We start from the raw sequence: 15,204 nt of genomic DNA, 5'->3' as shown, positions 1-15,204 counted from the left end.
GAATACATACTCTAGTTTTACTCTTGATACTTTAAGTACATTAGAATATGCAAGATAATTCTGCTTAACTAAGGTTTTAGTAGTTTTTCCCCAATGCAGTATTAGTAAGTACTTTTTTCAGAAATATACTCTTTTTGAAAAAAAACATGGGATCCGTCAAATGAGTCAGCCCTGCAAACCTGTTGGTAGACAACTTAGTGGATAGTGTAAATATGCACTCAAACACTCTGGAGACCATCCCAGATGATGTCCCACCAGCAGGAGGCCTTACCAGGGTCTCTATTGTGGAGCCCATCCCGGTCCAGAGGCACACCAGGGTCTCCCTGCTCAGCTGAATAAAAGTCTACATCATTTTTTTCTTATTTTATGTACTGTAAATGTAAATGTTTATGTTGATTTTGTTTGATTGATTTGATTGATTATGTTTAACGTATGTTGTTAATAGTTGGAAAAAGTACTTTAATGTAGCCCGTGGAACAAATGATTTTCATTTACCAATTTTATTTGAAAAAAAAAAAAGGTGTACAAGAATTTGTTTTATTTGTTCTAGAACAATTCATTCTCTTTTATTTACACATTTAAAGTTGCATAAAAATAATGTACAGATTTTTTCTTTCCTTTTAAAAAATAAAAGTGAAAAAAAGTTAAACAAGAATATGTAGCAAATATATATATTTTTCAATCATTCTCTCAAGAAGAGAAAACAGCCTGTCCATCCTCTCCCTACTCTCCTCCTGTGCTCTCCTCGCCTTTGCCTTCGTGCTGCTGCTAGTGCTGGTGGTGCTGGTGATGCTGCTGCTGCTGGTGCTGCTGCCCCTGGCTCCTCCTCATCGTGGGCACCCACTGCTGAACTCGGCCCTGGTGTGTCCTCAGGGATTGAGGCGATGACGACAGGGGGGTTGGTGCAATGCCTCTGTCCCAACACCTCATCCATGAGGACAAACCAGGGCCAAGTTTCAGCAGTGGGTTTCCCACTCACACCCTCTCCTGTCCCAGGACACTTGCAATCCTAAGGGCAGAGCAAATTAACTTGGCTTGTTAACAACAACAGCACAATACATTTCAGCAAAGACGTGTATATTAACTTTCTTACTTTGTATTTTTTTTTCTTCTCCTGAATTGCTCTAAAAAAGCAGAAAAGGGTACTTAACACAGGCGTGCAATCTTAAGTGCATTGTTAACACTGCAAAATATGACACATCAAGACATGCAAAATACTTCAGAAATCATAATTTCTGGAAACTCAAATTTGGTTAAAACCTTTTAGACATAGCTTTCATGACAGCACTACAAAAACACATAAAAGTGAAACCCCATTGCCTCATCTACTGTTTTTCTTATTGTTGTGGGCTTTATAGGGTGAGTGATATTTCTTATAATACACAAGTGAGATAGACTAGTGCAAATATTACAAATAGGTCGTTAAACTAATATTAGCACAAGTTTTGCCTCAAACTACCTGACAAATGAAGCCACGCAATGATGACGAAGGAGTTAAGATGAAGTTTATAAGAAACTTTATGGGTTCGCTAGCTATTTGAGTAAATGAAAACATAATACTTACATTTAAATGTGAATTTGCTGTCCACCGCCGAACTCTAGTCTCGGCCGCCTTTAAAAATAAATAAAAAATGCTGTCGTCACCGGCGCGCAATGACTTATGGGATAGGATAGGGCACTAAGGATCCGTTTTTGTGGCCCTGTCCCAAATGGCGCACTTCATGCGGACTTTCGGTCTCGTGGACTTGAATTGCGCGTGCTCGCTGAGTCTACGAGTTCGTAGGCCGTCCCATTCAGCATTTTACCGCTCTGAGGTGTGCTCAGCAGCGCCCCCTTTGTACCCTTGAAGCGGTCTTCCACGAAGCCCGCATAGAAGCAGGCTCCACGCACTTTAACTACCCAGGAATCCTTGCGAAAGGCCAATCAGACAACAGATGGGAGGAGATTTCAATCACGGATAATTGTTGACATGGCTGAGAAGAAAATATTACGTTTTTTATGACCTAAATGTACATTTTACCAGTTGTTACCTACAGTTTATACAAACATTATGGTCATCGACCAGTGGTTGATGTTTAATAATACGATCGCATTATGATTCATTAAATAAATAGAACCGAATGGGAGGGCTTTACTGAGTCATATTAGTATAAACACAGCTAAACACAGTATGAATATTGAAACCTGTAAATTCATCTGAAACGCATGCACATTTTCATTATGTTTTAAAATTGTAATCTTAGTTCAAATGGAACATTATGTATTATTATGTACAACTGTATACATAATTTAAATAAGCGTGATATATTGTCTAATGCCCAGGTGATATGCACAATATCAAAATATAGAACTGTAAAATTAGGCTGTGTAGTTGACATGGAGATAAGACGTCAGAGCACAAAAATGTGATTTCTCCTGTCCAACAACAACCAGGCCGTTATTTCCGGCGTGCCGATCGAGTCTGTCCCAAAAATACCTCTCAATGCGCCCTCGTGGACTCGCGCCAAGGGCCCTATAGGTCTGCACTACATGACGTCACCAAAGTGTGGACTCTGAGGAAGTCCACAAGTCCGGAGTGTGCCATTTGGGACAGGGCCTGAATACTTCCTTTCACGGGGAAAGAAGGGTGCATTTGGTGTCGCTTTTAGCCTTCGTCGCGCCGCAATGATGCAACCGGCCTTCAAATACGGCCTTCATAGGATGCAGAACTGAATCAAAGAGTATAGAAGTACCAAGAGGCGAAACTCCGTTGCAGTTTTGACAACAATCGCTAGATGGCGCTGCTGTCGCCATTTTGGACTGAACCAACAGCTTTACCGTTAGCACAACTACCGTATACAGCATTAACATTATATCTGGAAATAATTGGAAACAAAGAAAACAGTGTTCTGCCATCAACTGCAACAACTACCAGTGTACAACCAATCAACTAGCATTTCATAGATTCCCCAAAGATCCAGAGATGTAAAGTAGAAAAGGTTTTTATTAACGTTAAAGTGAGCTAACGTCAACGATAACAGGTGCTCTAACGTTAATGTAAGCTATACCATAACCGCAGTAACAGTTTGCTAGCGTTATGTATTTGGTCGAAATTGAGTCAAGACTCGAAATGGGCTTTTTAAATCGCATATTTTCAGAGATATATGAACACCTAACCTGGCAAATGACCGCTTTATTAATTCATTGTTATCACTAAATTAACCCTTTAACTGTCCTCCCCTTCCCTTCCCTTTTTCGCATAAACATGAAAATCACTATCCAAACTTAAATGGTTGTAATTCAAGAATGCTTTGGAATATAACGTTAGACCTATGGTTGGTCTTGTTTTAAAGAAGACATTTTGCCAGATTATAGTTGAAGTGAAATAAATTATGAAAGTGAAACAGAAAAAAAGTTATATAAGTTTGAGTTTATTAAAATGTACAAATTTAAAAATATAATTTTATATATATATATATATATATTAGGGCTGTCAATCGATTAATTTTTTTAATCGCGATTAATCGCATATTGTCATGAGTTAACTCGCGATTAATCGCATTTAATCGCACATTTTTTTAATTGTTCTAAATGTACCTTAAATTAATACTTTTCAAGTTTGTAATACTCTAATCAACGTGGGCATGGATAAATATAGATGCTTTATGCAAATGTATGTTTATTATTGAAACCATAGTCAATATAGAGCATAAGGATGAGATGTTTCAAAGGTCACAGATGTTTTTCAAAGAACTTGTTCATGTCTATTAGACACGTAGAAAGAACAAAAAAAATGGCAGGTTACCATTACTTCTCTTTCTTTGCACTGAGCAATTTACCAACACAAACATGTTTAGATTTTTGCATGACAGGGCAGCTCTTCTGAAAATGCTAAATGTACATTTATTATTTATTAGCCTATTACATTGTAGTTTGTCTCTCTCTGTGCCCATTTTGATGAAGCTAAATTCTCAATAAAACTGTTTTCATTGGTATATTTTACTGTTTCTGTTGTCAAACAACGGAATGAATTTAAAATAGTCCAACGCCGTGGTACAACGAGCACACTCGGGCCCTTAAGAGAGCAGCCAGAAAAATGGAGCGCAACTGGAAGAAAACAAAACTAGAGGTATTTCGCATTTCATGGAAGGAGAGCTCAATTACTTACAGAGAGGCTTTAAAAGCTGCTAGATCTGCTTATTTTTCAACCCTATTAGAAGAAAATAAACATAATCCTAGGTATTTATTTGAAACGGTGGCTAAACTAACGAAAAATAAAGCTTCAAGCACCGAAGTTTCCAAGCAACACAGCAGTAATGACTTTATGAACTTCTTCACTTATAAGATTGATAATATCAGGGACAAAATTATAACTATGCAACCGTCTACTACAGTATCACATCAGGCAGTGCATTGTAGTCTCCCTGAGGAAAAATTTGATTCATTCGTTGCTATAGGAGAGGAAGAATTTACTAAACTCATTAAATCATCTAAATCTACAACATGTATGTTAGACCCTATACCGACTAAGCTACTGAAAGAAATACTTCCAGAGGTCATAGATCCTCTTCTTAATATCATTAATTCGTCTTTGTCTCTAGGATACGTACCAAAAAACTTTAAGCTGGCTATGATTAAACCGCTTGTTAAAAAAACGCAACTTGATCCTTCAGAATTAGTCAATTACAGGCCGATCTCGAATCTACCCTTTTTGTCAAAGATATTAGAAAAGGCGGTATCCTCACAACTGTGTTCCTTTCTTGAAAGAAATGATATCTGCGAGGATTTCCAGTCAGGATTTAGACCGTACCATAGTACCGAGACAGCTCTCGTTAGAGTCACAAATGATTTGCTCTTATCATCCGATCGTGGTTGTATCTCGCTATTAGTGTTACTCGATCTTAGTGCTGCATTTGACACCATCGACCACAACGTTCTTTTAAATAGATTAGAACATTATGTTGGCATTACGGGAAATGCACTAGCATGGTTTAAATCATACTTATCTGACCGTTATCAATTTGTAGCAGTAAATGATGAGATGTCTCATCGATCACAAGTTCAGTATGGCGTACCACAAGGCTCAGTACTAGGACCGCTGCTGTTCACTCTGTACATGCTACCCTTAGGAGATATCATTAGGAAACATGGAATTAGCTTCCACTGTTATGCTGACGATACTCAGCTGTATATTTCTTCAAAACCTAACGAAACTTATCAATTCACAAAATTAACGGAATGCATAGCGGATATAAAAAATTGGATGACTTGTAATTTCCGACTTCTGAATTCTGAAAAAACAGAGTTTCTAATTATTGGACAAAAAACTTCCTCACGTAATAATCTAGAATACTGTCTAACACTTGATGGCTGCTCTGTTAAGTCTTCGTCGTCGGTTAGGAACCTGGGTGTGCTCTTTGATACCAATCTTTCATTTGAAAGTCACGTGTCTAGTATCTGTAAAACTGCATTTTTCCATCTTAAAAATATATCTAAATTACGCCATATGCTCTCATTGACAAATGCGGAACAGTTAGTTCATGCGTTCATGACCTCAAGGCTAGATTATTGTAATGCTCTACTGGGTGGTTGCCCTGCACGCTTAATAAACAAACTACAGCTGGTTCAAAACGCAGCAGCTCGAGTTCTTACCAGAACCAGGAAGTATGACCATATTAGCCCGGTTCTGTCAAAACTGCATTGGCTCCCTATTAAACATCGCATCAATTTTAAAATATTGCTGATTACTTACAAAGCACTGAATGGTTTAGCTCCGCAGTACTTGAGCGAGCTCTTAACGCATTATAGTCCGTCACGTCTATTACGATCTCAAAATTCCGGCCAGTTGATAATACCTAGAATATCAAAATCGACTGCTGGCGGTAGATCCTTTTCCTATTTAGCACCAAAACTCTGGAACAGTCTTCCTACCATTGTCCGGGAAGCAGACACACTCTGTCAGTTCAAAGCCAGATTAAAGACACATCTCTTTGACCTAGCTTTCACATAATACATTATAGACTTCTATAATTTAATGTTAGGCTGCATATAGTAGGTCAGCCGGAACCGGGAACACTTCCCAAAAATCCTGATGTACTCGTTACATCATGAGAAGAATGGCATCTACGCTAATTTTAGTGTCTGTGTTTATCCCGAGGTTTTCCTGCAGCCTGCCGGATCCAGGCCGTATCCAGATCTGACGAAGGACCTTCGCCTGGACCGATGACAACGCAGTGCTGAAGTGCCAACTAGTCTCTCCCTATGGAGGATCCCACTACCACTCTACAGATAAGGCGTTGTCGGGAAAATTTGTCTCGCGGTCCTACCCCAAAGCAACAAATAAAATAAAATTCCTTATCAAAATTTATAAGGAAAGACAAGTATTTTGTTTAGGCTTGGCTTGTAGGGAATTCCAAACCTGCGTTTATTCAAACGCACATAACTATAGAACCCATTCTAAATGCGCATGTGAACGCCATCAGCGTTTCTCACGGGTTCGCGTTTAGAGTCTGTGTGGAGAGAACGGTGTCGTCTTAGCGGCCCCTAATTTAATAACAAATGATCATTGCGACGGAAGCAAATCAATTAAAACTAACTTTAGATGGAAATAACTTAACTCTGCTGTACAGCCGAAACAATCTCTGTTGCCTTAAATTATACGCTTATCTCTGTAAAGCTGCTTTGGGACAATCTACATTGTTAAAAGCGCTATATAAATGAAGATGACTTGACTTGACTGAAACGCGACCCATTAAAGCTATGGTCTACGATTTCAAAGATTATTCATTATTAATAACCTCGTTTAGATGCTGGTTATGGTTCTACAGTACAGTCCTAACAATATGAAGAGAAAAAAGAATGAAAAAAATCCATTCACTCTATTGGGTGTACAGCTGCAGAGAAGTTGACCAATGTAAGCTGTCCGGCCGGACAGCTTACATTGGTCAACTGCTCTCATCCAATCCCCCGCTCCTCTTGATGCTCGCGTCTCCACCCCACCGCACCCCACCCCGCCCCCCTCCTGCGTCATGAAATTTCGCGGGCAAGCAGCTGACAGTCTATGGTAGCTAGCAAAGTAGCATCAGCTCAGCAATGGAGAAAAAACAAACCAAAAAAAACGACGCTGACACGGCTGACTTTTTGTTGAGCAGGTAAGCATTTATTTTTTACTTTTATGGTGTGAGGTGTTACATAATAGCTTTTTATCGGTCTGACAACATGCTTATGCTGCCGGTCGGCATTGGAATGTTAGCCGTTTAGCATCGCCTATCACGGGTCAAAGTGATTATATTTCTTGAAGTGCTTGAATATATTTCAGTATATATTCAGTTTCTGTTCGAGCCGATCGGAATTTGAACAAGATGCGCCAATGTTTACTACCGGTGATCACAGCTTGACTGAGTGACGTTGTTTAGGTCGTTTCCCGGTGGGAGGGATCAGGTAGCACAGAAGGGAGGGGGGTGTGTGTGGAGGGGCGGGATGAGTTTTTTAAAACTTCACAACTGTCTCAGGCTTTCTCGACCGATTTTCAACATCGTAGACTACAGCTTTAAGACATAACCAGCTCTCCCTTCCAAGATGTTAAGTTAATCTGCACAAAAATTCTGATAATCGAGCCGTCGTCTGGTGAAATCAAATTCACATAAAAGACAATATCTGTGCTCTGATTTCGGCTATACTTGTAAAAATAGAGAAGCAACATAATATCTGTGCTTAACTGAGATAAAGCGCTGCTCCTCCGCGCGAGACGCAGAGAGAGAGAGAGCGAGCGAGCGAGAGAGAGAGAGGCGCGCGCGCGCGTGCTGAGAGAGCAGTACCGGCGGTACCGGTAGATTCTCAGAAACTAAATAAGTTTTGGGCGCTTTGTTGAAGGGAAAAAATCGCTAAAGGGGTCTGCAATGTCGCTAAGTTAGCAACACTGTGTATCTCCATTTCTCCAACTAGGGGTTGGGCCACGGGTCAAACAGAAAATACGCGCTGCGTTAATCGCACGTTAAAAAAATTAGTGCCGTTAATATGATTTTGCGTTAACGCGTTATTAACGCGCTAACTTTGACAGCCCTAATATATATATATATTTACTCTGTAACTGCAAGAAAATGAAAGCAAAAAAATCTGAACAAGTTGTGTTCCACATTTTAGGTTGATATCTCAAAAACTGAGCATTGTTACTTTATCTCACACGCACACTAGCACACACACGCAAGGTACTCGCTCCCTCACCCTTTCTGCCGTACACGGTTTGGAGCTGCGCGCTCTTGCTCGCTCGCTCTAGATTCCGGGAGATTTTAGCTAATTTGCGGGCATCAGGGAGCCGCTATCAATATGCGGGAAACTCCCGGAACTTCCGGGAGACTTGGGATGTCTGCTATAGAGATATTAAAAACTTTGAATTGGAATTGGAACCGGTATCGTTCAATTCTATGACAGCTGTGTTGCGTTCAGTCCAAGATGGCGGAGCTGCAGCTCTGCGCATGGGTGCGTTTGTTGCAATGGAACGTTCTATTGAGTTTCGCCTCTTGGTACTTCTATACAGAGTTCCCAAACAAACAGTTGATGGACCCCATTGACATCCATAGTATTTTTTTTTTCCTACTATGGAAGTCAATGGGGTCCATCAACTGTTTGGTTACAGACATTTTTCAAAATATCTTCTTTTGTGTTCAGCAGAAAAAATAAATTCTTACAGGTTTGAAACAACTTGAGGGTGAGTAAATGATGACAGAATTTTCATTTTTGGGTGAACTATCCCTTTAACGCTACCTCCGGTTGAGTGGCCTTCTACACCTACCTGATAGAGAAACTGAGCGTAAAGAGAAAGTTATTTTGCACAAAACTTTGCAAAATAACTTTTAATGCGTTTAAAGTTTTTATTCATGCTTGTTATTTCTTGATTCACATTCTGTGACCACGTTGTTTGCTATTCTGTTCATTTTGCATTATTTTTTTCAGTTTGTGCAATATATTTTTACATGTGTTTTTAAATTTTTGATTCACGCTTATTATTTTTTTATCCTAGGCTGCAATACTTTAGACGGGATATTGATCCCATACAAGGGATACATTTACTTTTTGAGTTCATATGTCTTAATAGCTGTAAGATTTGTTTGTGCAAACATGCTAAGTTTAATATGTGCTGGAGAGGTCAGCTAAAATGAAAGATGCAGGTAGTGATGTTACTATTGTACACTAGAGGGAGCCACGGGATCTTTTAAGCCTAATGTTTTTCCTTTCAGTGTCCATCCCTTTGAATGCTTATTTTCAGTGTCCATCCCCCACCACCACCACACACATAACAAATCCCAATTTAACCCCTGAGTAAAATTGCAATGCTTCTGGCCAAAATGGTAAAGAAAATTAAAATAATAATAATAATAATAATAATAATAATAATAATAATAATAATAATAATTGTCCTAAAACTAATAGTGAAACCTGTTAACCACAGACTAGTGAGTTGGACATAACTAGTTTAAAAAGGCTTATAAAACAAATCATTTTTCTATTTTAATCTAGTGTTTTTTGCAGGTTACTGTGAGGGGTAAGTTATAGAAAATATAATTAACCTGGCTGGCATAAAACCAGTGGAAGACCATGAGATGTCCTCATTAATATAGTGAAACAAATGTGTGTGTTTATGTGTGTGTCTCTGTGTTTGACCTTAAATAGGCCTTTTGTTCAGATGAGTAAGATAACATTTAGGAAAAACATGCAGCCAACTAACTCCGATATCTACAGTGCCTGAAGTCAAAAAGGCAAGAGGTCTGAGTGCTCTCAGGTGGGCAGAACGCTATCACTATCTGTAGAGATAAGATTGTCCAATAAGAAGATGACTGCCCCTAAGCACAGACACAGAGAAACTAATTTTAGCTGCATGTGAACAAAAGTACCAAAGAAACCTTTAACCTCATTTACACACATGTATAAATATGGTCCTGACTCCTGAGTGAAAACAGGATTGGGACAGTGATTCAAAGGAACTGGTATGGAGAAAGACAAAGAAAGACAGAAGAAGATGCTGGAAAAGTTAAAGACGGTGGCTTCTATGAGGGCATGTTACCAGGGTTTTGATCCTGTAGCTTATCTGCACTATAACTACACTCCACCCCGAGCAGACTTTGAAAGGAGAAGTAGCATTGTGCCATGGAAACTCAGCTGTCTGCACAGAGCCTTTACTGAAGGTGAGCATAAATGTTTGTAAGCAGGGCGGCAGGCACCATTGAGGTCCCTGAGGTGCGTATCTCTGTATTTTAAGGTAAGGTAGCCTACATATAATAAAGTTAAAGATTAAATAATTGCCTAATATTAACTCTACTTTGGTGCTGCAAGTATATTGCAAAATGCCAAGATAACCATCTCGTCTGAGCTGCTTCAGTGGTTCGACTTGAATAGGCACTGAGCAGACTGATAGGTGTATGACATCAAAGTACAGCGAGAGCAATTCAAAAGAATACTGAGCCGTTTGCTCTCTAATTGCTCTTTTGGTACTTTGATGTCATACACTGATTGGTCTAAAATGTTTAAGATGACCAATCAAATCAAAGTAGGAAGGCTTTATGTTCACAGTAGCTGCTGAGATGGAGATGAGAGAAGAAGAGCAGGAATTTCCAACTATGCCAAGGATGGGATTATATGTTCTTTGCTAATTACAGTGGAAAGTATAGGCTCAATATAACAACAATTTGATTGAGTTTTATCATGAGCATCTTGAAAAACCTTTTTATGATATGCCATTAGAAAAGAAAATAAGAACTATCCTATACTGAGACGTTTTCATGTAACACACAACAGCAATCCAGATAGCCTCACAGTGAAAACATTAGAAACAGTGGAAGCAAAATAAATATAAGAGGTGAAGACCATTTAAAGTTATTATTGCAACGAGAAACATGTTATAGATATCTATCTAGTGGTGTCCTTGGAGACTAGCTTTAGATTTACTCCACCTAGTACAGTGGTTTTCAATCCTGGTCCTGGGCAGGGCCGGAGTGAGGCCACTTTTCAGCCCGGGAGTTTCAGGCCCAAGACCGGCCCACTTTTTCCATGGTGGAATTCCAAATTAGCACTTTTTTTTAATTGGATAAATGAAGCAACAGTTTAGCTCGTACTATTGTGTAGTTTGTATTAATACCATGGGTTAACAAATGATGTAAAGGTTAAATAATAATTCACTTAGACTTTATAAGAAGCATAAGAAGCAATTGCAACTTTTTCACACAATTCTGACTTTATATCACGCAATTGCGACTTTATTTCACGCAATTCTGACTTATATCTCACAATTCTGACTCTATATCTTGCAGTTCTGACTTTATAAGCAATTGCGACTTTATATCACGCAATTCTGACTTTATATCTCACAATTCTGACTCCATATCTTGCAGTTCTGACTTCATATTTCGCAATTCTGACTTTATAACACGTTTTATGACTTTATATCACACAATTCTGACTCTATATCTTGCCGTTCTGACTTTATAAGCAATTGCGACTTTATTTCACGCAGTTCTGACTTTATATATTGCAATTCTGACTTTATAATAAGCAATCGCAACTTTATTTCACACAATTCTGACTTTATATCTCGCAATTCTGACTTTATAACACACAATTGCGACTTTATATCACGCAATTCTGACTCTATATCTCACAATTCTTTATAACACGCAATTGCGACTTTAATTCAGGCAATTCTGACTTTATATCTCACAATTCTGACTTTATAACATCCAATTGCGACTTTATTTAAGGCAATTCTGACTTTATATCACGCAATTGCTACTTTATTTCACGCAATTATGACTTTATATCTCGCAATTCTGATTTTTTTTTCTCATGTAAACTCGCAATTGTGAGATAAAAAGTCGCAATTATCTTTTAAAATGTTTTATTCTGTGGCGGAAACAAAGCTTCCATACCTCCTGGCCTCTTCCTCCCATCCATCCTCCCTGACGCGTACCGTTACGGCCGGCCCAGCTATCAGTAGGCGCAGGCGGTGCCGCGGTAGCCTCCCTGAGAAAACGTTTTGAAAAGACGGGCTATGGACCCAACCAATTCTATAGGAGGGGAGGGGAGAACTCCCTCACATGGTACAACCCATGCTGAGTTGTGCGCTGCGGTGTCAGAATGCGGAACGTTTGTAGCCTATGTAACTGATGTGACATTGAAATGTGAAAAAAAAAAAAAAAAAAAAAAAAAAACCCCAACCGGCCCAAAAGTGAAGCGGCCCACCGGGAATACTCCCGATTCTCCCGATTACCCACTCCGGGCCTGGTCCTGGGGACTCGTCGTTCTGCACATTTTGTATGTTTCTCTTGTCTGACACACTCAGTTCAGTTCATGGAGCTCTCTGCTAACAAGCTGATGATCCGAATCATGTTTGTTAAATAAGGGAGACATACATAATGTGCAGATCGGTTGGTCCTTAGGACCAGGATTTGAAACCACTGCCCTAGTGGTTTTTCTGATATTAATTATCTTTGAGTGCTGCTTCATTTGAGTCCAATTTGGTGTGTCAAATTTGGCTGTTCTGGATGAGAGCCCTTTTCTGAGTCATTGATGTGTTTGTTGGTCGCACTCTAAAGAATGTGTTGCCGAACCGAGTGGGTTTGCAGCCCATGATATGTTTTTTAAAATATGAATTAACCAGTTGAATAAAAGCTTTTAATAATTGGAATCTGAAGTGTGCCTTGGACTATCCTTTTTTTTTTTTTTAATTAACTAGTGAGTCAACTGGTCATTTGATCTCAAAATGTTAGCTCCCATGTTGATTCATGATCCATTATCTTTTTTCAGGTTTCATAGTTATTCAAAGTTCCCTTTATAAATCCCGGTTAGGGGAATATTTTGTTTTCAGTATAAAAAAAATATACAGTATTTTAAGCATAACATATTTTAAGCTTTAGAAGCAGGGAGCAAACAAAAGCATCACGAGTGTCGTGTCTTTCCTTTTTATAAAGACAGAGGACACTAAAGAAGAGTCTGAAACATCAATTCAGGAACTAAAGAACTTGCATCTCTTTATTGCTCACATTCACTTGTATTCACTTGAGCATATGATTTCGTCATCATTCTATAACTCCACCCATTACTTATGTCTTAAAGTAACAACGCTTTATACATAACACTCCTTCCCCCCAAAACAGAATGTCCTATTTTTTTTTTATTTTTTTTTCTACAATAACAAATGTCAACACAAGAACATCTTCCGTCAATTACTGAACTAAATTGAAATAAAGAACTTAAACTATCAGATTTTGTAGTCCCTCATTTTCTTTTTTTTTTCTTTTTCTTTTCTCACTATAAATCAAGTCTTTTAGGTGGGCGTCTTTCCCTAGTGGAACGGCGTTCTGTGCTTGAAACGGGCTCTGAAACAGATATGTTGGATCTTGACTCTGATTGTTTTTCCAAGTTTTGCATCTGTGGAATGTTTTCAGCCTCGGGTGGCACAGATCCTTTTTCTGGTGTAAGTGGTGTGTCCACAGTCACTTCTGAAACCATCGGAAAGTCCGAACAAACAGTGGGTGTGGCAACAGTAGACTCCACCTCAGTAGCAGATCCCAGCAACAGCTGATCCAAGTGTCTTTTCCAGGTAAGCTTGTCAGAAGTTAGTACAGTGTATGACACTGGGCCGGTTTGAGCTATCACTGTCGCTGGTACCCACTTTGGTCCTGAAGTATAGTTGAATGCCAGAACATTTTGTCCTGGATGGAACAGTCTGCTTTTAGCCTTCATGTCTCTCCTGTGAACTTGCTTCTGTTGCTGACGAGTTACCACCTCTTTAACAGTAGAAGGTCTCAGTAAGTCAAATCCAGAGCGCAGAGGATGCTTCAACATCAGAGAAGCTGGAGAAACCTTTGTTGTCCCATGGCTGGTGTTTCAGTATGACAACAGGAAATCATTCAGGCACTGCTGAAGGCTCCCTTGTCCCTGTGATGTCTTTAAGGCATGTTTGATTGTTTGAACCATTCTCTCTGCGAGACCATTTGTGGCTGGGTGGTACGGAGCTGATTTAATATGTTGTACCCCACAACGCTGTAGAAACACAACAAATTCTTGTGATGTAAACTATGGTCCATTGTCACTGATGAGCTGTTTAGGGTAAACATTTCTCCCAGTTTCAATACTGTTTTCTCAGCAGTTGTAGAGTGCATAACAGCAACTTCAGGCCACTTGCTGTGGGCATCCACCGTTATTAACAACATTTTTCCTTCGACTGGACCAGCAAAATCCACGTGTACACGCTGCCAAGGGATTTCTGGCCAGTCCCACGGGTGTAATGGGGCCAATTGGGGTTCATTTCGCACTTGCTGGCAGGATGGACATGACTTTGCTTTACCTTCAATGTCCCCCTCAAGACCTGGCCACCAAAAATAACTCCGAGCCATTTCCTTGATTCACACAATGCCACAATGGCCCACATGGAGCTGCTGGAGGACCAGTTTTCTCAACGATGGGGGAATGATGACTCTCTGTCCCCAGAGAAGACATCCTGAATGAAATGACAGTTCATTCTTTCTCGACAGGTACGGCTTCAAATTGGTGGTGTCCTTAGGCACATGTCCATCTTTTACCATCTCCATGACTGCAGACAGAATTGAATCATTCCAGGTGCATCTTCTCACCTGTGTGTAAGTCACTGGGGCCACTGTGACTTGCTCAAAGTAGAAAATATCTTTCTGCTTTCTACTCTCGGGACATGTCACAGGTAATGGTAGTCTTGATAAACCATCTGCGTTTCCGTGTTGCTCTGCCTTCCTATATCTTATTTCATATGTGTGTGCTGATAACAGCAGTGCCCAACTCTGCATTCGGCTTGCTGCCAGAGAGGGAATACCTGTGTGTGGCCCAAGAATGGTGGTTAAAGGCCGGTGATCAGTTAGCAATATAAACTGCCTGCCATACAGGTACTGGTGAAATTTTCGAACACCAAAAATGATTCCCAAAGCTTCTCTCTCAATTTGCGCATACTTGCTCTCTGCTTTGTTCAGCGTGCGTGAGGCAAATGCTATTGGCCGTTCTTCTCCTGAAGGCATGATGTGGGATATCACAGCTCCTACACCATAAGGTAACGCATCGCAGGCTAACTGCAGGGGAAGCTTTGGATTAAAATGGGTTAACACACCGGACTTCACCAGAGCTTTCTTAGCTTCTTGAAAAGTGGTCCTCACATTGTTGTGTCCATTTCCATGACTGGTTACTATACAGAAGTTGGTGTAGTGGTTT

At 39.8% G+C, this 15,204-nt stretch overlaps 1 protein-coding gene across 1 annotated transcript in view; it reads left to right on the top strand.

Annotated features, from left to right (window-relative positions):
• The first annotated feature begins 9,888 nt into the window (after positions 1-9,888).
• Positions 9,889-15,204, top strand: part of pnmt (phenylethanolamine N-methyltransferase) — a 92,884-nt gene continuing 87,568 nt past the window's right edge. The window contains exon 1 of the mRNA XM_079851084.1: positions 9,889-10,160. Within this exon, the coding sequence (XP_079707210.1) occupies positions 9,965-10,160 (196 nt within the window). The 5' untranslated portion in view covers positions 9,889-9,964. The remainder of the gene's footprint in view (positions 10,161-15,204) is intronic.

The sequence above is a fragment of the Squalius cephalus genome (assembly GCF_949319135.1).
Source record: "Squalius cephalus genome assembly, chromosome: 19".
Classification (NCBI taxonomy): Eukaryota; Metazoa; Chordata; class Actinopteri; order Cypriniformes; family Leuciscidae; genus Squalius; species Squalius cephalus.
Note: the sequence above shows the minus strand (reverse complement) of the source record. Positions and strands in the feature narration are given on the sequence as shown.